General features: G+C 46.4%; 2 protein-coding genes across 4 annotated transcripts in view; both read left to right on the top strand.

The window, feature by feature from the left end:
- ZNF592 (zinc finger protein 592) overlaps nt 1-17,807 on the top strand; it is a 35,750-nt gene extending 17,943 nt beyond the window's left edge. Inside the window, exons 3-9 of one of the 2 annotated variants that reach the window (XM_040076918.2) lie at nt 1,694-1,872; nt 6,233-6,409; nt 7,185-7,344; nt 9,947-10,225; nt 11,215-11,327; nt 14,703-14,838; nt 16,064-17,807. In XM_040076918.2, coding sequence (XP_039932852.1) covers nt 1,694-1,872; nt 6,233-6,409; nt 7,185-7,344; nt 9,947-10,225; nt 11,215-11,327; nt 14,703-14,838; nt 16,064-16,567 — 1,548 coding nt within the window. In that variant the 3' untranslated portion in view covers nt 16,568-17,807. Of the gene's footprint in view, nt 1-1,693; nt 1,873-6,232; nt 6,410-7,184; nt 7,345-9,946; nt 10,226-11,214; nt 11,328-14,702; nt 14,872-16,063 lie in introns of both variants that reach the window. The other variant, XM_058422343.1, reaches the window with a different exon arrangement.
- Nucleotides 17,808-18,287: 480 nt separating this feature from the next.
- On the top strand, nt 18,288-25,279 carry SEC11A (SEC11 homolog A, signal peptidase complex subunit). Of its 2 annotated transcripts, XM_040077197.2 has the most exons (6): nt 18,288-18,394; nt 18,506-18,615; nt 20,221-20,370; nt 24,039-24,158; nt 24,610-24,667; nt 24,806-25,279. In XM_040077197.2, exons 1-6 carry the CDS (start codon nt 18,344-18,346, stop codon nt 24,854-24,856), a joined length of 540 nt encoding a protein of 179 aa, XP_039933131.1. In that variant the 5' UTR covers nt 18,288-18,343; the 3' UTR covers nt 24,857-25,279. The 2 variants fall into 2 exon arrangements, with proteins under 2 accessions (XP_039933131.1, XP_039933130.1); XM_040077196.2 differs by having other exon boundaries at nt 18,295-18,394; nt 24,610-25,279.
- Nucleotides 25,280-26,960: the final 1,681 nt, after the last annotated feature.

Raw genomic sequence — 26,960 nt, 5'->3', positions numbered from 1 at the left:
AGCCAGTTAGAAAAAAAAAAAAAAGGCTTAACCACAATACAACTGCTTTTACTTATTACTTACTGCTCTTATTTACTACAAATTTATTGCTTATTACTTAGTTCTTGTAGCTCTTACTTGGGGATTTGAGAGTGCATTGGAGAATTAAAGGTCCTGCTCAGCTCCTTGCAGAGAGGTCCTGGGGGCATTTCTATTTCTCATTTTCCCATTCCCATGGCCCATTTGCACTGGTTCTCTTTGCTGAAATTAGGAGACTTCTGCAGCATTTGAAATGCTCTTGAGTTTCCTTTAATTCCCTATGGGTGTGTACATGGGGGTCCTATCACGTGGTTTTTCCACTAATTTCTCTCCTTGGAAAAACCCTTTCTCCTCTAAACTTAAGTTGCGACATATCTCAGATCATGTCTGAAGCTTTTCGTGTATTTGGCAATTTCTGCAGTTTTCACTTATGAGTGCCTAATTTTTTTATTCCCTTCCACCCCATGAACCTTTCAGGTTTGTCATAGCTTTGCATTTTATTGTAAGTGATGCTTTTTCTTACCTTCAGGGGTTTTTACAGTTTCCTGATGGATGTTATGTAGTGGAACATCACAGAGGTGCTGCACGAAATAGCAATGATACAGAAAACAGAGTTGGCCATTAATTTTATTCTATTTTTTGTCAGGTTTACGGGCTTCTGTCCCATGTTTTTACCTTGGCTGCCAGCAGTGAAGTCCACAGAAATAATTTAGTTAAATTGCTTGATTTGGTAATCCATAATTAGCTGTGTGCTGTTGTTCCTTCTTAAGTTAGAGGAGTGGTTTTGCATGGATTATAAATGTTGGAAGAGAGTTTTTGCTCCTGGAGGGCTCAGAGTGGGCTGGGATCTGCTCCAGCTCTACTCCTGCTCAAGCATCCAGTAATGTGCATCCTACAGAGGACAAATAGCTGCTCCTGGGCTTTCAAGGAGTACAGAGAGTTGAGACACCTGTGAAAGGGAGCAGAGGTTTGACAGCTGTTGAAAATGGGATGATACATTCACATAAAAACTTTACATGTCAAGTAAATGATGTTTCTGCAAAGAGGTTTTAATAGCGTGCACGTGTGTAAAAATGGATTTCATTAAGGATGAAACAGGGAGAGAAAGAGGCTTTGTGTGATTTCTAGTCATCAGGAAGTTTCTCTAAGGGAAACATGTTGTTTGTGGTCTTGGAAAGTTTAAATTTCATCTGGTACAAAGAAATTTTGCAGCAGTGGTTTTGATGGGCAAGGTGCACGTCAGGACTGCACTGCCTTCAGCAGCAGGTGCTTGGAGTCAGGCTCTAATTTTCCTCCTTTTTTGTGATGTTTTGGTGTGGGGTGTGTGCTTGTTGAGAAAAATGTGCTCCTCAAGTCAGGAAATGAAAGTGCTGAGCATTCAGAACATCATCAGAGCTAAGAGGTGAAAGAGTTTGCTTTCTTTTTTTATGGGAAAAAAGGAAATAAACCGTTGAAGATGTGGTTTAAATTTGAAACTTTTATTTGGAATGGTTTACTGTGGAAAATGTTGGGAAAAGATGATAAGGAGACTAGTTAAAGAACTTTGTGGAGTTGATGCTGCTGCTAGAGTAATATGCCTGTGCTTCCTTTAAACCTGGAAGTTTTCTTTGGTGAATTTTGGGGGAAAAAACCCCAAGTAGAGAATAACTAACTAACGTAACCTTTCTTCCATCAGACGTGTCAAGTGTGCCAGATGATGCTGCCCAACCAGTGCAGTTACTGTGCCCACCAGAGGATCCACGCTCACAAGTCCCCGTACTGCTGCCCGGAGTGTGGGGTCGTGTGCCGCTCCGCCTACTTCCAGACCCACGTCAAGGAGAACTGCCTGCACTACTCCCGCAAAGTTGGCTTCAGGTGCGTGCAGCTCAGGCTCCCTGCGAAGCTGGGATTTACACCTCTGCCATTTGGTTGTGCTTGTGGGGTTGTGGCTGTCCCTGTCCCGGCTGTGCTCCCTCCCAGTTTGTTTTGTGTTCCTTCTCACTGGCAGAGCAGGAGACACGCACGCACAAAAACAGGTCCTTGGCTTAAGGTAAACACAGCTTAGCAAAAACCAAAACATCAGTGTGTTATCAATGTTATTCTCATTCTGAATCCAAAACACAGCACTGTCGCAGCTACTGAGAAGAAATTAACTCTGTCCCATCTGAAACCAGGACACCAATCCCTGGAAGTGTTCAGGGCCAGGTTGAACAGGGCTTGGGGCAGCCTGGTATAATGGAAGGTGTCCCTGCTCATTTTAGGGAGTGGATGGGGGTTGAGTTTTAAGGTCCCTTTCAAGCCAAAACATTCTGTGTCTGTGAACTGTGTCTTACTTACAGCAGAAATGAAAGTGGATGTAGCTGGAGCCTGGCATGGTTTTCTGCATGATAAAACACATTTGAAATGGGAAATAATTACTAACCGTATTTAAGGGAGGTTTCTGAGAGCAGACATTATTTTGTGGCGTCTTTGAGCTGAAAAGCTCTTGCATTGAATTCCTGTTGGAGCTGGATGTCTCAGGATTGATACTTACAGCAAAAAGATTGCAGATCTTAATCCTGTAAATCTCCTTAAGGCTTGAATTTATATTTATGTCAGTTGTAACGGGCTGAGGATGTGTGCTTTTATGAGAAGGGCATAGATTATTTCCTTCTCTGCCCCTGCAACTCTCCAGACATTTCTCATGAGCTGAGACAAGTGGAGAAAGCTCCCAAGGTTCTGGATGTGGTACAATATCTCTTCTCCAACTAAACTGCTTGCTCTAATAGCATGTTACTTTTCCCTACAAGCCTTCCCTCCTTGGCATGTTTAGATCACCTGAGCTGCAGCACAGCTCTGAACACATGATGATTTGCTTGGGAGATGATGAGACTGGGTGATCTTTTGAGTTTCCTTAAAGTTATGTTTTTTCTCTTGGTTGCCATTAAATACTCTGAGATTTCAAACAAACAGGGCAATTTCTGCTCTTGGAGATGTTCTTTTAAGATGTCTGCAAATTCAGGAAGCTCTGCTGTGTGGTTTGGTCTGAATCACACTGAGGTTTTCAAGGGCTTTTTCTTTCTACCGTGAAGACAAGAGGCATATAACAAACTGATTCTGAGTTTAATTATATACAGATAAAGTTTTTTAATGTGGGATCTGATTTGAGGAGACCCACCCCACAACAAAGAATGAATTCCATCACATATTATATGGCTGTGACACTGGGATTGTTTGAAAATGAGTTAATCTGGGAAGGAGGAAAGCTGGAAGAAAAAGTGTTTTTCCTGAGATGAAAAAATGGGAATGGAGGAGATGTCAGAAAATTAACTTGGGTTTGGTGCAGTTCTTGGGACTTCAGTGGCACCTGGGAATCCAGCAACAAGAGCTTCCATCTGACTGCAGATGTCATTAGCAGATACCTACTCTCTCTCCCAGGGACATTAATGAAGATCTAAACGAAGGCAAAGCTCACAAATTATACTTATGGAATTTTTAGCTTTACCCAGCTTCTCTAAAAGCTGAATTTCTTTTAACTTCTCCTCTAATTCACATCTACTGAAGCTCATCTCTGTAAGCTGTCCACTAGACAGGTCAGGGTCTGGCTATGCCATCTTTGTTACCCTGCCTGTCTCTGCTGCAGGGCTGTTGTCAGTGACATTGTTGAAAACAGAAGAGATAAATTTTGGTTGCAGAACTATATCTAAATAATCTGTGGCATCTGCCCTGTAGTCACGGAGTGACTTCATTCTTTTCTTTCACATTTCTTACAGAGCTGAAAAGCTGAGGAATTCTTTAAATCCCTCCAAGGGTCAGCATGATTTTTGCTGCTTCTCTTTACATCCCTGTTCTTCTCGAATTTCTGGAGCATAGGTTTGGTTTTGCGATAAGTCCTTATTCTGTCTCCTTTTCTGCTCCTACACCTATGCTTTCAATTAAATTTGGGGTTTGGTTGTTTTATTTGGAGTTGAGTCATAGCTAGTGATTGCACTGAAAATGAGAATGGTCTTCTACAATTAAAAATGAAACTCAACAAGATTGTCCTTAATGCTCTTTTCTTCTTGCCTCCAAGTGCCACCTTCCCCACTTTTTCTAAGCCCCTTTCAGCTGTCCTCACCAAACTGGGACTCATTTTTCTGCTTGGTGCCATTTGGAGAACTGAGGAGCTGGAAGGTGATGGTGTAGGAAGTGTTCACAGGGTTAAGACAACGTCTTGTAGCTGTTATCTCCTCTTACAGGATGCTTTCCAAGACTTGTAGCCAACCCTCCTTGTCCTGAGGGATCCAGCGGTGATGGGGATGATAGCAGGATTTACAGTTTGCAGGAATTACATGGCAAGCCCCTTGACATCCTCCATCCACTTTGTTCAGCTAATTAGTTTATCAGACCTTGTCCTTCTGGCGCTGGAATTCTTAATTACAACGTGGCTGTTGTTTAGACTTCCATTTACTGTAAATTAAATTAACCTGTGATCATTTGACCCTGAGTTAGTGCTTGTTTAATTCCTTATTTTTAATGAAGCGCTTCCCAAAATCAAGCATCAGGCAGAACCACCTCTTTTTAGCTCAGGGGGTATTTTTGGAGGAAATCTGTTGGATATTCCTGGATGTACCAGCCATTCCTTACTGCCAGGATTAGTATTAGTTCTTCCATTTATACTTGGGGAATTTATTCTTCCCTAATAACGTGGTTCCTGGTATTACTGTACTACAAAGTCTCTCCGCCCATGTCTCACGTGGATGAGGATCAGGCTTGAAGGCAGAACTACCCTAGCAGAACGTCTTCATGCTGCCCGAAAGGTGACACCAGCTTCTGTCACTGCTTCCCTCTCGAAATTTAAGGCAACAGCAATTCTGTGTTTTCTTAAGAGTGTGGGGGAGAGGGTTTGGCTCCTTCAGGCTGGCTTCTGCCTAGTGATCTTTTGAAGTGCAACTTCAAAGCCTGGGCTTGCTTCCTAAACGCTGTTGGGAGGCTGGTTCAGAGGGAAGGATATTCCAGCAGCCTGTTTGTTTTTGATACAGGCTTGGAGTTGTTCCAGTGCGTGATAGCTGGGGTCCATCTGTGCCAGCAGTGCCGTGGCAGCGCTGAGCACACGGCCCCTGTGGGCAGACACAGCCCCCAGGGAAAGGAGGGGAATGAAGGGAAAATCTGTTTAGAAGGTGAGGAGGTTATCCCTTGTGCCTGTCTCATGTCCCACAAATACGAGGATGGCCCTTGCGTTACCAGGCTGGGCTCCCCTGCTCTGACACCTGTACATGCAGTGCTGGCTTCAGCAGAGTTCCGCTGGTGTCATTTTGATGGAATGATGGGAGTTGTCTTTTGGGGGAGGCTGTCCTGGTCCCAGATCAGCAGAAGTGCACCTCTGGGATGCCAAACCCTGTGGCTGGTGCGCCCGAGGCAGGTGAGGACACGTGGCTGTATCCTCACATGCCCTTGTAAGCTGGAGAGTGGCATCTTTCAGAGCGCAGCAGGCAGAGCTGGCGAGGAGTGTTGAAGTTAAATTAAGTAAGGCTGCTGATTGTTGCCATCTTGTGGGAATATGAGGCGAGACCTGTCACAGGTGTGTGTCTGGAGGAGAGGCAGGCTGGGGACAGCGGGGTGGCCCTGCTCTCCTCTTGGCCTTGTTTTTAGCTGCTGAGAAGAATCCTTTTCTGCTTCTCCCTCTTTCTTCCCTGAGCAGCCAGACAGCATTTTCAGACAAGTATTTTCTAGGCAGCACCTGTATCTTCATGATTTTAATGAGCTTTATCAGCTCCTTGGGTGTTTCTGTTGCTGTTTTCAGTACCTTTGCTGTTGTGATTTTCTGGAGCTCAGCAGAGTAGCAATTGCTGAAGATTTCTGACTGGATATTCTTTCTCTTTATTTTGTACTGGAGACTACCTGGTATTTGTGCTCCCAGAGGGAGATCATCAGGTACTTTTACTTTAGACTTTCACTTCTACCTGTGCTGGAATTGGCTCTCACAGGTACAGGGCTGGCATTCTGTTGACCCACATCTTTATTCTTTTTTGGGTTGTTTTAGTCTCTGAAGGTTTCTTTTATAGCTCTTGTTTGCTTGTTGCTAACATTTAGCCGTGAGTTCCGCCCAAAATTCCCATATCATATTCCTCCTTGACTCTTGCACATTAATATGGAAGAGATTGAACTGCTCGAATCAAGGACCCACCACAGCCAGGTCCTTCCATCTGGGCCAGTCCATGGGTGTGATGGAAGTGGTGCTGTGGCTGTAACTCAGCTCTTTGTCGTGCCTCCCCAGGTGCATCCATTGTGGAGTTGTCTTCATGACCCTCGCCATGCTCAAAGTGCACATCCACGAGAAGCACTGCGAAGTCTTCCATAAGTGTTCTTTTTGCCCGAAGGCCTTCAAGTCTGCCGACAGCACCATGGCTCACGTGGCCAGCCAGCACCCAGCAGAGCCTCACAAGACTACTCAGTAAGTGTTTTGGCTTTCTCTCTCCTCCTCCTTCACCGGGTAGCTCCAGGATTCCCCCTTTCCCTCACAGTTTTTTTCTATTTTTGGTTGCTGTCCTTGATAAGATGATCTGCTGCTTTGTCTGCCGGCAGGGGTCTGTTCCAAACCAGAGCATGCCTGGTACAAACACAGTCTCCTGAGTAGGAGGAGAGGACTTTGGTCAGGCAAGAGCTAAACATCCATAAAAGGAACTTAATTGTCACCTCTTTGTCCAGCAGGACCCTCAGTGGCACCTCTTGGTAGATGGCTCCAGGGCAACTGCTGCATCTGGCACTCGAAGGGAAGAGGAGAGTTATCCCAGGCAGTGTTACCCCCAAAAATCACTAGAGAGAAGCCTCCTGATTTTTCTGCTCTCTAGCTTTTTCCTCCAAGGCTTGAGCTAGTGCCAAAAATCTGTGCTTTAAGGGAGGAGCTATGGAAAGGTGGGATTGAAAGCAGTGTGTAGCTGGCTGGTATGCTTTGTGTTTGCTCCCATCTGTCTGTGCTCACACACACAGTGTTATGCATATGCATAGAAGGAAATTTATTTTTAGCAAGCTGTGGTATGTGCCCGAGGCATTTTGATGTTCTTCCCAGTTTAGTTACTGGTTCAGTTGCCCACGTGGGTGTGTGTTGACAATACATGGAGAGCACAGCCCTCCTCAGAAGTCCATCCCTTTCTGCAGTTGCTGAGATAACTTTTTACATTGTCTTCTTGAGGCAGAGAGACTGAATTGACTTTCTTTAATTGTTTAAGGGTGATCTACAAATGCTCTTGCGAGATGGTCTTTAACAAGAAGAAGCTGCTCCAAGAGCACTTCCAGCAGAACACCAGCAAGTTGCTAGTGGGAGTGTTCAAGTGCCCGCAGTGTCAGCTGGTGTATATGCAGAAGCAGCAGCTAATGCAGCATGTTAAGGTAGGTAACTCTCTCCCTTACCGGTGCAAGATCGTGTTTTTTGAGTTCACAGAGAATTTACATCAACCATATGAGGCAAGTGGTTCAAGAATTGGAAGATTCTTGAGGAGTATCTTAATGGAAAATACAGACTACAGTGATTTACAGGGTCTGGAAATGTCAGTGGAGTGGTTTGTGTTAGTTGGTCTTAATGCAGGCAGTTCTTCTCATCTAGATGCATTTTAGTTGTATGACGAAAGCTTGTTTTTACAGGCAAATCTCTGATTTTTAACTCTCCTATCTTCATACAGCCACAGAATCACAGACTGGTTTGGGTTGGAAGGGACCTTAAAGCCCATCTCATTCTACCCCCTGCAGGGACACCTTCCACTATCCCAGGTTGCTCTGGGTGCTGTCAGGGTTCAGTGTGGCCTAGAACACTCCAGGCATGGGGAGTCCCCAGCCTCTTAAACTCAAAGAAAGTAATTAAATTCATGTGGCAGCTTTTCTTTTGGTTGGGGGACAGGAACAATTACTCTTTACCCACAGTGATACTGAATTTATATAGTGAAAGCTGAGTCTGCCATTTTGGGTGCTCACCTGAAGAGCTTTGGCCCCTTTGCAGCTGCCTGAGCGGGAGGTTACATGGCATTTAACAGCCTGATTCCCTGCTGCTCTGAACCACACCAGGCTGCAAGGGGGGACTGAGAGAGGCTGGAGTGATTGCCCTGGAGGTACCAGCCTTACAGGTCTGATTATCCCATAAATGTAAAAGGGCCACATTTTTCTGTTATCTTACTCAGGATATATTTATGTTCAGTGTCAAACAGCATTCCACAAAAATCCTCTCAGAAGATTTCTCAGTGGCATTCCGAAGAAAGAGCTTTCCTTTTGATAAAGGAAAGAAAAGGACTTTTTTTTTTTAAATCAGTGACTTTATTTTGTTTATACTAATACTGAGAAAGCCAGAAGATTTGTTAGCTCATTCCTGAAAGCAAAACCCATTCAAAACTCCTTTGCTCTCTCTCCCATGCCTTTAACTTGCAAATCTGGAAGTGCTTTGCATGCAGTAATGAATTACAATTTGAAGCCCTCCTGTGAAGTCGATGATTGCTAATCTTGGTGCATTGTAGCTAGGAAAATTGAGTTGAGATTAAGGCTAGGACCTTCAAAGAGGTGTTCATCCCCAGTGCTAAAAAGCTGGAGCTGAGATAGTCACCTTGTGGTTCACTGTCAGATCCCACCCTAGGGACCTGCCTGCAGCAGTTGTGCATCAGCACCCCGAGATCTTAACCACAAAACTTTGTCTTTTAACCTCTGAGGTAATTGAAGGCTTTCTGGCTGTGGCAGGGTAGTAATTGCACTCCCCCATCTCTTCTGAGATCACCTTAGAGTAGTGTTTTTAGGAGGTGCTGTCTAGTGTGTCCCTACATGGAAAATAAAGGATCTTTGTGCCTCCTCATCTTCCACAGGTTTAGAGTAGAGCAGGAGTTAGTGCTGCTTTTTGGCATTGATTCTGCAGAGAAATCACCTCGTTTTTCCATGCTCCTCATTTGTTTTACCCCAGTGGTGTAACAATGGAGTAATGAAACACTCCAGAGATTTCCAGATGGGGAGAAAGGTGATGTGTCTGTGTTCTTGAGGAGCTGGCAGTGCTGTGGTTCTTGTGGTCATCAGCTGGGCCAGGTGCAAAGCACACGGACTTCTCAGCTGAGACCTTGTGTTTGGAGGTTGGTTTGGTGTCTAACCCACAGAAAGACTTCCAAATGCCTGGGGTTTTCATGTGTTGAAACTTTACCCGTTATTAATTACTGTGCACATTTAAACCTCTAAATTATCCTTTTGTGTGGATGAGCTGTTGTTGTTCCTGGGGGAGTTTCTTGAGGTTTCTTTGGTATGTTGCTGTTTTACTTGCTTTTGCTTTCCCACAGCTCTTCATTTTTAGATTATTTTCCTTATGTTCGATTTGCTTTGTTAAAATAACTTTTTGGAGGACTTTGGGATTTTGGCCTGTCAAATAACCAAAGAGCCTAGAGCCATATTCCTTATAAGGCTGGTTCCTGGCTTTATGCTTGATCTTATATGTCAGGAGCAAAGTTTTGAACCGTGAAAAATATAAATATCAATAGGTAGAGTGGAATTGAAGGAAATAGACTTGGAGAAACTGCAATATTTTCTCTTCCCGTCCCTTGAGCAAAGATGAAGCAGCTTTGGAGCCCCCAGGGTACCAGCAAACATTTCATTCAGAGCTTACCAAAGCTCTGTGTTTTTAGAGCTTAGGCTCTTGAAATAACGACAATTGAAATTTCTCTTGCATTACATCTTCCCTGTTTAACCAGAGTTCCCAGGGCTCATCCAAAATGCTAAACATGCAGCACCAAGGAGCGGCTGTTGTCATGCAGGAAACAGAAATAGAAGCTTCATGTTTCTTGGGAAGATCTCTTGGCGGGGAAAGCACTGCAGCAGCTTCTAGGAGAAATGGGAAAACATACAGGAGCAAGCGGGGCCAGTGGGGATTTAACTTCTGTATTTAAATAGTAAATGGTATTTCTTTATAAATAAAATTGTGAAATATGAATTGCATGTAAACGTTACGTGCGTTTCCACTATTACTGTTATACAGGGTGTTCATGGAGTTCCCCGTAATCCTGAAGAGCTCTCAAACTTTCGGCAGAAGTCTGACAAGGCTTCAAGGAACCAGGTTCATACCTCACCAAAGGAGCTTTTGGTAGCCAACGGGACTTCCCCCTCTCCTCTGATGAGGAAAGACGTGAGGGTGGAAGGACATAATCCCGAATCCAAGTCCAGGCTGAGAAGAACTGGTTGGACTTGTAAGGAATGTTCACAGTGGGTCCCTGATCGGGAAACCTATGTGTCCCACATGAAGAGAAATCATGGAAGGGTAAGGACTTGGGTGTAATACCTGAGTTAGCAAACTGGGGAGGAACACCTGCATTCCAGGCCCCTTTGCAGGGCTGTCACTACAAGAACTGCAAATCTCAATTCTTTGTGTGTTTCATCCAGCTCAAGCCTTGCATTGCCTTGACCTACTTTTGTCAAGCTAATCCTTGTCACTGGCAGAACATGGGCCAAGATGCTGTGTGCAGCCAGATTTCTTTGGCATCAGGACTTCTTGTTTGATATCCTGAGTCACCCAGCCATGAATGGGAATCTGGATCATGGTGTTCGAGTCCTTCTACTTGATTTGGGGTGGGCTGGTTTGTCCCACTTGATGATGTCTTCACTTCAGGAGAAGAAGATGAGATTAGGCTGAGTGCTAGATTTTCCCATTCGAATGTCACCGAAGTAGAAAATCGGCCTAATATTTCAATTTAATGCATACATGTATTCGTTAAACAAGTCTAAGAAGTTGTTAATTGGAATGTGCATGCAGATTATATAAAGGGCTGTAGGAAAATTTTGGAGGAGGCTGGTTACAGAACAGACTTTCTTAGGGGGATTTGGTTCTCATACATGGATAACAGAAGGGTCCGTGTGATGCTTTTTAGCATCTTGCCCTTTTCTTGTGCTGATTTATGAGTGAGAAGGGTAAGTGGACTTGTACTTAATTAGGGTCCTACTGCCTCCTGGGGCCAAAGGGACCTTCCACTGAGTGAATTCTGCATGGGGTCCAGTAGTGAAATGAACCCACAGGAGAAGCATATATGTAATTCCTAATAAACACATCAATAAAATCAAGCACGTGCTTTAAGCGATCCTGGTTTTATAAGATCAATGCTGGTATTACCCAACTGTTGGGCTGAATCTAAGTGGGATCTCAGAATCTCAGTGATCTCTATCAACAGAATTACATATTATGTAGGGGAATTAGAATCCAGTCAATGCTTTCCACGTCCCTGCTGTTGAAAGCTGTTTCTCTTTCCCTGCCAGTCCGTGAAGCGATACCCCTGTCGCCAGTGCGAGCGCTCGTTCAATGCCTCCAACAGCCTGCGCAGACACATCCGCAATAACCACGACACAGCAAAGAAGGTCTACACTTGCTGGTACGTGCCCAGTGTCACTTTGCAAACTGCTTTTCAGCAGCATTCTCATCCTTCAACTTTGGAAGGTGTAATAACTCACATCTGCTGCTCCTTTGTCTACTCCAGTCTGTGAGTTGCTGAAGGAAAGCGAGGAGAAGAATGTGTTAAACGCAAGAGACTTAGTGGCTAAAATAAGACCTTGCTTTTGACTGTGCAGCGAATGCCTTTGGCAAATGTAAGGGGAGGTGTGATTTGATATCTGCAGGTGGTAAATAAGATTTAGGTTTTGCATTGTTGTGAAACAGCCAATAAAATATTGGGCCAGTCTTTCACTGCTTTGTGGTTGGTGTGGTCATCCATCACTCTTGCGCCTTCTCTTTGGGTGCAAAAGGTGTCTAAAGTCCTAATAATGAACCAGATCTTGCCACTGCTTTAGAACGCAGAACTGACTGCACAGGCTGCAGGGCAGTGGAGTTCAACTTGCTGGAATTGTTTGGGAAGTCACGCCTCAGAGTTGGAAAATGGATCTGGAGACTTCAGACAAGTTATGGAAATCAGTGGGGAATGAAAATCATTGCTGTTCAATGTATGGTCAGCTGTGGATACAATCTCAGTTCAGGACAAAGCCCAGTGCTTATGACTCTACCTCTGTAACTGCTGCAAAGAAAGCTGCATGCTGAGTGACCGTGCAAAATTCCTTCCTGTCTCATTCCGAGACATCCTTTTGAAACAGGATTAAAGCACATTTGGCTTGGAAAAGAAGTTTGCAGTCATGTAGGTTGGGGGATTTTTCTAATTTGTCTAAAACTTTGGTTTAATCCAAGCATTTCTGACATGTGTTGTCACTTCACTGTGCTCAAGTTGCTAAAACCTCATCTGAAGAGTACAAGTACATTCCTCAAGTACTGTATTTCTTTGGACTATCTAGTGAGCCACAACAGCTTTTAGTAAATGAATACAGCACAGGCATTACCACTGGGAATACATTCCTGGGAATTTTTTTTTTTTTAATCTGGCTCTTCTAAACTTTCCATTTCTTGTAACTGCTCTGACTTGGAACCTCTGGAGGAGATGAAATGTTGGCCCCTATTGTGTTTCATTCAGCTTTAAGTTTGTGGGTGATGGTCTTGGTTGTTACGCTCACCTGATCCATGTAAATCTGTTCTCTCTGGATCAGTTGTTTTTAGAGTGGAATGTTTCAGGTTTTAAATGAGCACAAGATATTATTGGGCAGAAGGATTTGTGTGGAAATTTCTGATAGCCTAGGATATGCCAGCCTGCAGTGCATTACCTTGTTACTTTTCAGAACAACAGCTACGGAACCACTGGTTCACCCAGGGGACAATGATCATGCCAGCAGAGGAAACACAGCTAGCAATCCAAGGGAATTGTGGTTGCATTTAATTCTCCAGCTTGTAGCTGCTCCTTCACTAAATCTCTTGATGAAGTCTTAATTGGACAGCAGTTGTGCTCTCTTCAGTCATTGAAGTGGCAGACTCACAGACATCACAGACATCACAGCTCTCTGCAGATGAAACCTCTTCCTTGAAATACTGTCCCAATATCTCCAAGAGCTGCTCTTTGTTTGGATTTGGGGTCTCTTGTCCTGTCTTCCATTTGATCCCTCTTAGCTTGTAGAGTGCTGCTCTAAAAATCTTACCCTCCAGTCTCTGAATTCCTCCTTGACACTTTTCAGCTCTCTGTAAGGCATCACATGTCCACTGCTCCTCCTTTCTTCTGGTTCTGGTGTTTCTTTTCCTTCTTCCTGTTGGGCATTTTGTATCACTGGCCTGTTACTCTCTTAGGGGGTTTTGATGCCTTAACTTCATGTCAACCTCTTCTCCTGGGTTTCCATGTGAAGCATGAGTAAAATCTGTCATGGATCTGATTACTGACAATTTTTATGACTCCAGCATGCTTGCTTGTAGGTGACCATCCTCTGGCTTCTAACGTTCCCAGCTGCGATTTCCCTTTTCTCCCCCTGCCCTGCTTAGGTCTGGCTTTAGATAAATTTGTAGGGAGGAATCAGTGATGGAGGACTTACTTGAACACCCTTCTGCCATGCTTGTCACTGGAGTAATTCAGGTTAGGCAAGCATCTTTCCCTGCTCACACGGAAAGAATTCTAAATTAGGGCAAATTGCAAAATATTGTGATGTATTGCGTATTTTCTTTCATAATTCACTTGGTTATTGTTATAAGATGATACTCTTCTTTTCCAAGTCTTAAGTACAAAGTGTCTGAAACACTTGATTTTCAACATGTTTATTTTTGATAAATAGCACTTAATAACCTCTCAGCTTTCCTCCACAAAGAAGAAAATTTCCATCATCATAAAATATTGATTTATCCTCTGAGCGATTCCTGTTAAAACCCAGAAGCATTCAATGAGCATGTCTCCATTTTCACATCACTGCTGACTGTTACTTAATTTCCCTCTAGTTACTGGAAGATCAGTAGGAATCTTCTTCTGTCCTTTTAGAAGATGTCTTTGTTACCCAGAGACACTTCAGCTGCTCTCTGTCTCAGATGCAGTTAGGGCACTTCAGAGGACTCTGGTGTCACTTGTCCTTGCTCAGGTCCATGTGTAGCTGATTGACCTTGACCATGTTGTGCTGGCAAGCACCAGAACAGCACAGATACTCCATTTGGGCTTTCACAGAGCCCTCTGTGCATTTCAGGGGGGCTGGTTTATATGTCTGCAAGGCCTGGCACTTATTCCAGAAGATCTCAGTCATCCAGGGGTGGAGGTACAGACAGCACGTCCCCTTCACAGCTCCTTTTTGTGATGTCAGCCAGTTCTGTAGCAGCTCTGGAGTCCTGCCAGGTTCAGACATGAAGAGTTACATATAAGTGGCATGTTCATGAGTGTTTCTGCCTAGATTGTTGGTATAAAAGTTGGAATTTCAGCAGTTTGGTAAGAATTTTAACTGTATTGTGGTACAGTCTGGTGGATGTAATGCTGGTTCTCCCTGGTACTTGGGAGTGCTGGGTGCAGGACTGGGTTGTTACACAGCTGGTGTCACACGAGTCACCAGCTCTCTCTGTGTAGTTCTCTCAGAGTCCGTTTTTGTTCTTCTCCCATATATTTTCCATCCCGATAATCCATCCTCTTTGATACTTGTCACAGGGTGCCTGACCCCCACTAGTCCCTGTATTTATTTATCACTGTAAAGAGGATATGCCCTACTGTCATTCATGAGCACTGTGACAAACTCCAAACTGTTCTAGTTTGCTCTCAGGGTAATGTTTTATTATTAAAACAATGCTTTGCTGTGTACTTTGGTAATCTAATGGTACATTAATCACCAGACTGTCTCCAATGACCCCTCTTGGTTTGGCACAATACAAAAAGCATATCCTCTAATAAATTCTCTTCCGTTTTTTTATTTCCAAGGTACTGCACAGATGAAAATCAGACATTTACGCATCCATTCATGCTGGAGAACCACATCAGCCTCATGCACGGCATCAAAAACCCAGACTTATCCCAGATGGCCAAAGCGAAAGCTCCAGAGAGAGACAGAGCAGAAGTAACTGATACCTATTTTCATGGAAAATTAAATGTACAATTAAATGTACTTGCCGAGTAGCTGTTCATTCGGGGTGTTACGTCGAGCTGTGGCCTTGTGCCAGTCAAACCCTCCCGTCCATAGGGTAGATTTCCTTCCCTCACTCGGTTCCATCCAGCCTGGTTCCCTCTGGTGGGGTCAGGGTCAGCAGTGCGAGCTCAGCTGAGCTGCACCAGCACCAGGAGAACATGCATTTGCATCTTGCATTTCTCAAGATTTTTTTGCTGTTTTACTGGAATTTATTCATTCTATTTTGTAATTTAAGTTTGTTATTACCCTTGTTTTCCCCTGGTACCCCATTCATGAGCATGGCACATTTTTCGTCTTTCTCCCTTATTTTTTCTGCTAGTTATAAAAGATTTATTTTCTGTTTTAAAATACTTGCTAGATCCATTACCTATGAGAACTGCATTTGCCTTAAGTAGGAATGTGTAATTTTGTACAGCAAATGTAATTGTTCTACTGATTTTGTTTTGGATTGGTGTGGAGTGGAGGGTTGGCTACTTGGGCTTCTTTGCTCCATTTATTTTAAAAATACCCGTTTTGGATATCATTGCACGGACACGTTTAAGCAAGTTATTCTCATGGGAGAAGAAGCTGCAGGATTCTAAGACAGAGGGGATGAGTTGCAGAGCGATGCCACTAAGATAAAATCTGAGTGGAGGGGAGAATGTTCAATCTGAGAAGCGTTGTCTGGGCTAATGACCCCCCTGTGTCCCTCAGATGTCCCTCTTCTGTGGGTTCCTCCTTCCTGCACCAAACCAAATTTTTACCCAGAGAAGCTGTGGCTGCCCCATCCCTGGAGTGTCCAAGCCTGGCTGGACAGGGCTTGGAGCAACCTGGGATAGTGGAAGGTGTCCCTGCTCATGGCAGGGTTGGAACTGGATGAGCTTTAAAGTCCCTTCCCACCCAAATCATTCCATCATTCCGTGATTCTAAACTATTTCCCCATCATGTTTCTGCCCAGCCAGCCTGTCCCAGCATTCCCATCTCATGTCACAGGACGACAGCTGAAATCCTGTGCACCGGGTGAGGTGTTTGGGTGTGGGTAGGGAGGGGAATGCCTCAGGGATCCCTTAGGCATGACTTCACCCTCCGGCACCTTCAGACACGGCGTGTGGATTTTAGCACTTACTCTTCCCTGGGTTCAAATGATAAAGTAACTTTTTAATCTTATTTTTTTAAGGCAAAATCTCCAAAGAGGATGGCACCGGATGAGCTGGGTGAGGCAGAGAGCACTGCGGGTTTGGATGCGCCGCCGGCCAAAAAACTGAAAGCGCCTTGGAAATGCGCTAAGTGCGGCTTCGAGACGGACGTCCGGACTGAGTTCCAGGAACACATACCTCAGCACAAGACCGACAGCTCCACCTTCCAGTGCTGCTTCTGCGGCCTGTGCTACACCTCCCACATCTCTCTGAACAGACACCTCTTCATTGTTCATAAAGTCAAAGATGAGGAGGAAGAAGAGGAGGAGGAGGAGGAGGAGGAGGAAGACGAAAGGCAGAAGTTACAAACAGACGTGGGTAAGAATGGACACGAGGACTACAATGGCGAGTTGAACACTACAGTGGAAGAGGAAAACAAATACAAAGAGTGCAAAAGTGACTCAGCTCTTTGTGAGCACAGTCAGATGTGTGGCGCAGAAGGCCCCACCTCACAGAACAATCATTCAAAGTCTCTTAAGACTTAAAAGCAAAACAAAAGCCCTTTTGGTTGATCGGGGTTTTTTTGTTGGGGGGTTTCTACTCAAAATACAGGGTGGGGTTGGGGCAAATCTTTGAAATATTCTCTTGATTTCTTGGGATGGACGTTGCTTTCCGTTAACCCCTGTTTGTAAGGGAAATTTAAAACAGAAAAAAACAAAACCAACCCTGCCATTGCATCCGAAGCACTAACTCTCTGCCAGCCCAGAGAGGTGAAAAGGGAAAGCAGGGCCAGAATCCTCAGTGGGGCTTGGCCAACTCCTGAGGATCCAGGAGCACTTTGCAGCTGCAGTTTCCTTCAGATGAGCTCTCCTCCTTTCAGTGTGCACCACCACCGCCTCAGCCTCTGCCCAGAGCCCCAGCCTTGCCTTCCCAATCTCCCTTTCTTTCTCCTATTTATGGCTTCTTTTTTTCTCTCCCCATCCTGCCTTTGTGTTACTCATTTTAACTCATAACGCTGGCTCAGACAAATGCTGGCCGATCTGGGATCCGCGTCACGTGGGATGGGTTCGAGCTGTAAGCTGTGCTGATTATTCTTTAGTTGCCCAAATAACAACATTCTTTTGTAAAAAGCAGTTTAATGGGATGTCTCGGACCTGAATCATCCTTGAAAGAGGATTTTGTAGCCCCAGTCCTCCCCGGTGAGTACAGTGTTTAGGAGGACCTGGTCCCCTCGGGGAGACGCTGGCCATTTGTCTGTGGAGTTGCACTGCTGGAAGCCATCCTGGGGTGGGTGTTGCCAGGCCCGGTGCTCAGTGGCTCATCCCAGTGAGGAGCTCAGATTGGCACCATTGCCAGAAGGGAATAACATCCCCCATCCTGTCAGTGGGGTCAGCTGGAGTGAAACTATGCCAGAGCTCCCGATGTACCAGTGCCAGGACACCCTGACAGCTCATTTTGAGGGGAGAGGAGCAGAGCACAGGCCACAGAGGTGCTGGAACCAGTGGGAGCCAGCATCCAGCAGCGTGGCAGGGCTGGCGCTCCGTCAGTAGCTCCGTGACTCCTCTCCTGCTGCGGCTCAGCACTACCCATCCTTTAGGAGATGTTTCTTTCCATGTAGTCACATTGACTCTCTCTTTCCTCCCTCATTCCTTGTCACAGCCATGCTTTGTGTAATACAGTTACCTTCTATACCATTATTATTTTTCATTCTGTTGAGCCAGAACTCCGCTTGTTATTGTTTACTCTGATGATGTTTAAATAATTTAAGAACTATTTATCTCTTTGCTTGGGCTCATCGCCATCTGGTCTCGTGACTTGGATAGGGCCTGTTGGAGCTGTCTGGATGCTGGATGGTGTGTTGGTTGGATGAGTAAAGGTTGGATGTGGGGGGTTGGGTGGGTGGGGTGTCATATGGGGTGTAGATGAGCTATTGGCTGAACGGGGTGTGAAGGGTAAGGGCTGGCAGGTGGATGGGTGTCGGGTGTTGGTTGGGTAGGGTTGGGTTCAATGGGCGTTGGCCGAATGCGGTGTTCACTGGCTGGGACTGATTGCAAGAGGGATGCATGGAATTGGGCATTGGTTGGATGGCTTCTGGCTGAGTGCGGCATCGCGTGGATGAGGCGTGTCAGTGGACGGCTGTTGTGTTGGTTGTGGGGGGTGTTCGCTGGGTGTGGGGTGCGCGGGGCGCGTTCCCGGTCCCGGCCGCGTTCCCGGTCCCGGTCCCCGCGCGCGCGGGCCGGAAGCGGCGGTGACGTTGCCGCGCAGGCGGAAGCGGAAGCGGGGCCGTGCGGGTGGCGGCGGCGGCGGCGGCGGCGGCGGCGATGCTGTCGCTGGACTTTCTGGACGATGTGCGGCGTATGAACAAGCGGCAGGTGCCCGAGGGGTCGGGGGGTCGGGGGGCGGGAAAGCCGAGCGGGAGGATGGGGCCCGTCCGCCCTGCCGTGCGCCGGCGGCGGGGCCTGACCGACCCCCTTCCTCCCTAGCTGTACTACCAGGTGTTGAACTTCGGCATGATCGTGTCCTCCGCCCTCATGATCTGGAAAGGGCTCATGGTGGTGACGGGCAGCGAGAGTCCCATCGTGGTGGTCCTGAGGTCAGTCCCGGGGTGCGGGGGCTTAAACCCCCAGGGGTTTAACCGGGCTGGGGACTCGCCAGGGCCCCCGAGCGGGATCTCCATAGGGATGGGTCAGACGGAGGCTCCTGCCACAGCCCCAGCGGGCGAGACGCTCCTTAGGAATCCGGGCTCAGGAATAGCGAGGGGAGAGGGAGTGGGTAGAGAGAGCATCTCCCCTCGCTCTGTCAGCCGGCTGGTAGAGGGTTGGTAGAAAAGAGGGAGATGGACTTTATACCCGGGCAGGTAGTGACGGGACAATGGGGTGTCCCGTTTCCTACTGCCAGAGGGCAGGGTTAGATGGGTCGGTGTGAGGAAATCCTTCCCTGTGAGGGCAGCGAGGCCCTGGCATAGGTTGCCCGTAGAAGCTGTGGCTCCCCATTACTGGAGGTGTTCCAGGTTGGACAGGGCTGGGAGCAGCCTGGTCTAGTAGAAGGTGTCACAGTCCATGGCAGGGGGTGGAACGGGATGATCTTTAAGGTCCCTTCCAACCCATCTGCGATGATTTAATGACTGTCCATTACAGAGGTGGTCCTGAGCTTAAGAGTTGTCCCTCTGTCACTTTATCTTTTGGGTGTCACATGTTGTCCTTACACCAGTGCTAGTGCCACCTTCCTGCTGCCTGGGACAAATTCCCTGGGCTGCCACTGTGTATTGCACCTGCTCCATGGCCACGTTGGCCTTTTCTTTGTGTTTCTGTGTCAGTGTTCGTGATGTAGAAGTGCTGTAATGCCATGACCAGGTGTCACTTACAGAGCTCCCTCCTGGTGTGAAGTACAGGGCAGATGTTTCCTGCTGCTCCTCCCAGTGAGTAGGACAGGGTCACATCCCCTCTTCAGTGACTCCATCTGCTGTTCTGAGCTGCATCTGCTGTGCCCTGTGAAGATAAAACAGAAATGCACGCGGTAGTTAAAGTTCATTGTTCTGTTTTGCATTATTTATGTGGAATTAGGACGGATAAGTAGTTGGTAACAATTGCCATTTACAAGACAGAAGAAAAATAACTTGAGTCGTGGTGCCTGAAATGAGATAATTAGGCAAAGCAATGAATCATAGTAACAATTTTTTGGCAAGTCCCTTTGTCTGTTTCAGAGGGGAATGCAAGAGCCTAATGTTTTCAGTGCTTTGTTCCTGAGGATAATCTATCTAGCTATCTCTAAAAAATAAATTATATAAAAAAAGCTTCCCATCGTTACAGAGCTGCCAGCATCGCCCTGCCAACGGTGAGCTCAAAAATCAAAAGACAGTGTTCGTCATCAGTTTTTTGCTTATTAAAAAAGCTTTTCCTTTTGGATGTGCTTGTAACACCAGGTACTGGCAGTGCTCTTTTCCCTACAGATCCAAACTGCTGATGATTGAAAACCTGATTGCATTAGAGGTTGCACAGTTGGCCCAGGCTCCAAGGTGGTTTTCTCAGAAGCTCTTCATCAAGGTTTCAGCCTGATCTTGAACACTTCCAGGAATGGGGTATCCACAGCTTCTCTTTCTCATGAGGTTCTCGTGAGATTGTTCTTAAAGGGCCATGAACTCTGAAACCTGGTACTGAGTGTTTAAATATTGTCCAATTGTTCTTCTTCTCTTTTTCAGCGGGAGTATGGAGCCTGCTTTCCACAGAGGAGATCTCCTGTTCCTCACGAACCGAATTGAAGATCCAATCAGAGTGGGAGAAATAGTCGTCTTTAGGATAGAGGGAAGGGAAATTCCTATCGTGCATCGTGTCCTGAAAATCCATGAGAAGTATGTTAAGGGTCTGGGGGTTCTATTGCTGATGTTTCCCTAACTGGTATTCTTCATCTGCTTGGGTAAACAATGGCTGGGATGTCAATCCCAGATATCCAGGTGCTGTAGGAAGTAACACGGACGTTTCAGACAGACAAAACCTGTCCTTACTTGGTTAACTTGTAGAGATCATCCAGCAGAAGGCACAGGCTGAGAGCCTGTGCCAGTGCCCTGGACACTCCAAACTGTAGAATCATGGAACTGTTTTGGTTGGAAAGGACCTTAAAACCAGTCTCATTCCATCCCCTGCCATGGGCAAGGACACCTTCCTCTATCCCAGATTGCTCCAAGCCCCATCCAGCCTGGCCTTGGGCACTGCCAGGGATCCAGGGGCAGCCACAGCTGCTCTGGGCACCCTGTGCCAGGGCCTGCCCACCCTCACAGGGAAGAGTTTAACCCTTATATCCCATCTAAGCCTGGCAGTGGGAAGCCATTTCCCCTTGTCCTGTTGCTTTAGGGCCCTTGTTTGAAGTCCCTGTCCATCTCTCTTGGGGCCCCTTTTGGCACTGGAATGCTGACACCACTTGCTGTCCCCTGTGCCATCCTCTGTCCCGAGCTGCTGTGCAGTCTGCTGTAGCATGGCTGTGTTTCTGTGTGGAGTGAGTCTTGTTTGTGGGGCACAGCTGTGGCAGAAGGGTGTTTTGTGTGTAGTGTGTGTTATTTCAGAGCTTGTCTCTGTGGCCCTGTCTTTGCTGTCATGCAGACTCAGGGGCTTTCGTCTCTCCAGAAAGTTGTGTTGTTATCCTCAGAGTCTTTGTGTACTGTTCACTCTCAGCACTGGGGAGGTTGTGTGTCTGAAGGAATGGAGCAGGCATTGATTTCATGGCTGAACAGGGCTCAGTTTTCCAGCCAAGGTTTCCATTGCAGTCCTGAGCTTTCCTGTTTTGCTGGATGGAGCTGTGGCCTCTCCAGGCCACTCTGTGGGGACACGAGCCAACTGTGTGAGTTGAGTGAAAACTGAATCTTGAACTGAATCCCTGATTCTTCAAGGCATATCTGAGATGCAACAGCTGCTTGGGCTCCAGCATCTGTTTCTGCTGAGTGAATGCTTTCTGGTGTGAGCTGGAGCTGCACCAGGTAACATCTGAGGCTTCCTCTGGTCGAGATGTCGATGGGATGGAGAGGGTCCCTTTCCCAAAGCTGTTGGAATATCCAGACCGTGTTTTCGTCTGGTCCAACTGAAGGGTGACCAAGCCTTGTGCACATAAATGCACAGCTGGAATCCTGCCTCTGAGGTAACGAGACAATGCCTCTCCCAGTAGGTAAAGCACATTCTTTGCTGTTCAGATTTATTCTGTGCCCAGGACTTTGAACAGTGTCTGTTTTCAAAGTGCTGTTCTTCGATACCACTGATTTAAAAATAAGGTCGATTTACGAGCTGAATTTGACACCTAATGTTGCACAAGTGTTTTTTGTGATAGTGTGGGAACCCTTTCAAGTGAAATGCAGTTTTCCTCCTCCCCTGTTCTGTGCAGCATTTTCTCTCTAGATGTTGCCCACCCTTCTTTTTTTGCCTGGTTCTATCTGTAGATGTTAGGGTATCCAGTACTATTTTTTGTTTAAATGTAACAGAGCCGTAGTGCCAGTCCTGAGAAGGTGAAACCATTTTGCAGTGTTTCAGGTTTCATTTAACTGAAACAGCCAAGCACAAACCTGATCTTTTTATTAGGAGAGATAAACTGAAAAACCCATATTGCAACCTGAACCTGGGAGCTGAAGGCAGGATTTAGGTGTCAGTTGCTTCTTTCACTACTTAAAGAATAATTTTCTAGTGCCAGCTTGGAAGTGAAGAGTCTCTGCAGAAGCTGACAGGAGTGTCAAAATGCAGGAAAACAGAAACAGTGCTCTCTGTGATTTTGGGGCAACTCAGGCCCCAGTTCACATCAATATTGTGTCAGTGAGAAAATGTCTGTTACTTGCTGGCCTTTTCTTTTTGTTTTCAGCCCAAAATTGAATTCGTTCTTTATTACTAACACAGAGTCTGCAGTCAAAATTTACTTAGTGGTTTTGGAGCAGGACAGCCAGACCAGACTTCACTCACCTCAGACAGCAGAGAAGTGCACCGTGGGCTTCTCACGCCGCGTCGTGACAGAGCCTGCCTCTGCTCAATAAGGTGCTGCACTCCTACGCCATCACTCTTCGGAGCTAAACTACATTATCTGCACCTTTGGAGATCTTTATCTTTTCCCAGACAGTGTCTCTAAGCTCCTGGAGTGTTTCTTGTTCCCACACAACAAGCCAGATGAGCTTTGCAGAAAGAGCTGTGCGTTTTTTCCCTTTTTCCATTCCGAGGATCTCCTGTCAAGGAACCTGTTGGTGTTGAGGTGTGATGAAAACAGCCTGAGCTCCAAAGAACTGCCTGCTTTCCTGTTCTGCATTCCAGCTGTCATTTCTGTGAGAGCTGAGATTCAAGCACCCAGGATGCTGCTGCTCAGCACCTGCCTGCAGGTGCCACAGGAAGGTGACAGTGGTGGATCCCTGAGCAGTGCCACGGGCTGCTCTCCAGCATCTGAACGGGAATGGCTGCAAAAGAATCTGTAAAGCTTTTTCCTGGTCAAAGCAAAAGATTGATCTGCTCCACAGTCCCGTTTCTGGCAAGCTAATTAATTCATCTCAGGATTAATTAAAGACTAGAGAGAGTATGTAGTGATAATTTCCCTGCTTTCTGCAGGTTACGATTTGAAGCACAAAGTCCCAGTTCTTTATGAATAGCCTAATTTCCTCTTTTACATGGAATATCAGGTCAAGTTTTGAGCCAATATATTTTTTTGCCAACCAGAATACCTTTACAGAAAGATGTGGTTTGATTTGCACTATGGCTATTTCTGCATAGCACCTTCTCTGCCTGGCTTTAACCCATTTCTCCTGAGCTCCTTTTGGTACCCTCTGGCTCTTGCATTGGAAGAGACAGTGAAAAGCTATTTGATTGTTGCTGTCATTTGTGATGGACTATGTCGTACCTCCCATCAGTTCTGTCTTTTCCAGGCTGAAGAGTCCTGGTCTGTAGTTTCTTGTATGGAAGTGGTTCCAGACCTTGTTAACCATTTCTCAACCTTTGCCAGTTCTCTCCTTTGCAGAAAAGGATCTGGGGGGCTCAGCACTGCCCAGAGCATTCCAGATGTAGGCACAGCCTGAGTTCATGCAGTGTCATCATGGTATTATTTGTTGGTTTTTTTTTCTGTCCCCCTTTCCTAACCAGTTCTAAGTTTCAGCTTGCTTCTGCCCACTGCTGAGTAGAGCTTTGTGCTTCAATCCCAACCTCTCCTTTTGTGTGGTAGTAGGGAGACCAGAATCCAACATTTGTGTGAAGCAGGAGAAGCATTAACACAAGATGGGTCAAAAGCCAAGAGGCAATAGCTGCACCTGCACTAGAAATGGCTTGTGCTGGTTCTGTTCTGAAACTCTGCTGGAAAGCTTGGCTGGGGCCAGAGTTCATCTTCCCGTGGCAGTTTTTTTACAAACCATCTGCTTTCTGCTGCATTTGACAGAGTTTCCCTCTTTTATCCTCCTTGAATTGTAGGACATGGTTGCTTCTAGTGCCCTTGTGTTGGTCTCTTCATGCTTGTTGTAGAGCAGCTTTTAGCAGGTGTTTGTCCTGCCTTACCTGGCTGTCTTGTCTTTACCAGGCAAAACGGAGACATCAAATTTCTGACAAAGGGAGACAACAATGCTGTGGATGACAGAGGGCTCTACAAACAGGGACAGCACTGGCTGGAGAAGAAGGATGTAGTAGGACGAGCGAGAGGGTAAGTGAAGTGAAAAATGATGGGGCTTTCCACCCTGCTGTCCCCAAAAGCCATGTGGTGAATTCCCCCCTTGTGTTGAGCTGTCCCTGCTGTGTTTTGTAACCTGCCTGAGGGTGTGGAGAGCTCAGGTCTTCGTTTGGCTTAAGCAAAGGCATCGAGTTCTGAGCTGCATCCTGAGATGTCGATGCTGGATGGGCACAGATGTAAGGGTAGCATGGGCGCAGATTTGATCAGAATTGTCAGCAGGTTTGTCCTGGGAGGCTCAGTGTTTGCAGGCAAATGAAATCTGCCTCAGGCATAGGCTGAAACACACTCTGGGGCTGGTTGTCATTCAGCCTCACTGTGACAGGGAGGAAGAAGCCACCAGCCCTGACTGCAGCCCTCAAGATGCTTGACTCTCCCTCTGCACCCTGGAATAGTGTTTGTTTTAAGAAAACCTTTATTCTTGTAGATTTGTGCCCTATATTGGAATAGTGACTATCTTAATGAACGATTATCCAAAATTCAAGGTAAGAGCTCTATTTCCTGCCTGCTTTTCCCACCCCAGCTATAATTCCTTCATGAGAACAAGGGCAGAACCCTGTGCCCTGCACATTTGCTGCTGTAGATGTCAGTGTGCACTCCTGTATCTCTGCTCTCTCTTCCAGTATGCAGTCCTCTTTTTACTGGGTTTATTTGTGCTGGTCCATCGAGAGTAGTCCTTTGCACTGAACTGTGAGGTGAAGGTGCCATGGATTTTTCTAGATGAACGTTTAAAGCAGCTGATGGTCCAACGTACCAGGAGAAAGAAGAAAGCATGCATTTCAAAGCTTCTCGCCAGTTTGGGTTTGTTTTGGTTTTTACTGCGTAAGGGCGAATGTTTGTCACAGTATTTCCAATGGTTTGTCACATTTTAGCCTTTTTAGTGAATTTTTATATTAAAAATTTGAGCCAAAATGTTTAGTGCTTGTACTTTGAAGCTGAGCTTCCTCTCCAAGTGCCTCTGGGACCGTGTCCTCAGTCCGTGCCTGGCCGGGCCAGGTGCCCCCTCCTCTGTGCTTACTGAACTGTCCAGTGGTGAGTTGTGGCCATGACGGGTTTTTTCCACTTCAGAACTGGAATAAAGATTTTGCCTCTTGCCACGTTTTTTGTGATTGCCCTGATGAGAGCAGCCTCTCTGCCCAGGTTCTGGGGGATACCTGGGCTTTGCTGTTACACACTCAGTCCTGGAGCCACCATCTGACTTGTTCTCTCTTCACAGAGCAGTAGCAGCTGCTTCTCTCACCTCTCTTTTGGAGAATAACCTGTCCTGAGCTGTAGATCATTCAATATTCCTGTGTTTCTGTAAATCACACTGAAACAGTTTGCCTAAAGTTTGCCTAAAGACTGCTAAGTGTTTAGGGTAGAACGTGACGAAGGATGTTTTGTGCATTGTGGCACTAAGTAACAGAGGAATTGAGATGGGAAATACCCACATCTGTTTGTCAGGGAGGATTTAGCAGGATGCAACAATGAAGATCACTTAGTTTTGGAAGAGGGTTTCAGGTGTCCTGTGAGCTGGCCGCATCTCACAGCTCACCTGAAAGCTGCAGACTGCACTGGGGTCTGAAATTAAAGACCCACTTGTCACCACGTGCAGCAGCTGCTTTTTCTGAGCTGCTCATTCAGGCTTGTGATCCTGCTGGTGGAGGTGTGGGCAGAAAGCCCAGGGAAGAGGTGCAAGACAACGATGCTGCGGTTTATCAGCTCTTCTCCATGACTGCTCCAGGATCCCAGAGCACCAGGAATCATTGCAGATGGTCACTGCAGCCACAAACAGCTTGCATAAAGCAAAAGCAGTCAGGAGAAGCAAGGACAAAACCCAGTGGGGTGTTTATGGCTGTTTGCAGTTTCTTGCATATGTTTCTCGTTGGGATTTTCAGGCCTCTCCCATCTCTGGCACTGAGCTGTGCCATTTTGCTGGTTTTGATGTTGCCAGGTGCCTTGTTCCCTATGTAGGATAAAGCAAACATCACCTGTAGGGCACTGCAAAGAGTCTACAAACACGTCCAACCCCCAGCACTGAGCCTCGGGCCTGTGGCTCTGAGTAATCATAACTTCATAATAAAAATGGTAATGAAATCTATCTCTTGCCCCCAGTGTTGGAGCCCTTGAGAGGAGAATGTGGATAAAGCTGCTCTGTAATTCCTGAGTTAAGGATGGGATGTTCTGTCAAAAGTCAAACCCAGGCAGCACTGAGAGAACAAAGAATCTTTGAGAGCTGCTATCACTGTAGAGCACCTTCCTGAGGCATTTCTGCTTTTGCAGCTCATGTGGAGCGTGAGTCTGTCCCTGCTTTGCCTTGAGCCTAAAAAGCTGTTGTGCATAAATGAGTTTTAGACCTGGGCTCACACAAAGGGCTGGGTTTGTCTGAAAGCTGCTAATCAGCACCTCCCCATGAGCACTTGCTGGGAGCGCTGCTGCTGCTGTCCAAATCCTCTCCCTTCCGGACCTTCTCCAAAATTCTGAGCTTGTGAAAGCAGTTGTGTTCCTGTCACTGAGTTAATTTAACCCAAAAAAAGGCTAAAACACAAAGGATTACAGAGCAAGTTTCTCTCTCAAACTGCTGAGACTGCAGTTCTTTGGCAGGATGAGGTGTCCAGAGGGTGGCAGGTGGTGTCAGGAGTCCCTGGGCTGGGGAGGGACTCGGGGCCAGCGTGAGCTCTTGCAGGAGGATGTGCCCTGCTCTCGCCTGGTGCTGTGTGAAGGATTTGAACAGGAAATGCTTAAAAAATGCAGGGTGGTTGGGGTGAGGGGTGGCTGGAGCTCCTGCTGCAGCCCAGC

This window comes from Hirundo rustica, chromosome 13 (genome assembly GCF_015227805.2).
Source record: "Hirundo rustica isolate bHirRus1 chromosome 13, bHirRus1.pri.v3, whole genome shotgun sequence".
NCBI lineage: Eukaryota > Metazoa > Chordata > Aves > Passeriformes > Hirundinidae > Hirundo > Hirundo rustica.
The sequence above is the reverse complement of the archived record's forward strand: the minus strand, read 5'-3'. Positions and strand labels throughout refer to the sequence as shown.

Coding starts and splice junctions, on each gene's coding strand:
- SEC11A (XM_040077196.2), top strand. CDS start 18,344: ATGCTGTCGCTGGACTTTCTGGACGATGTGCGGCGTATGAACAAGCGG. Junction 18,616..20,220: donor CCCATCGTGGTGGTCCTGAG/GTCAGTCCCGGG, acceptor TCTCTTTTTCAG/CGGGAGTATGGAGCCTGCTT. Junction 24,159..24,609: donor GTAGTAGGACGAGCGAGAGG/GTAAGTGAAGTG, acceptor TTATTCTTGTAG/ATTTGTGCCCTATATTGGAA.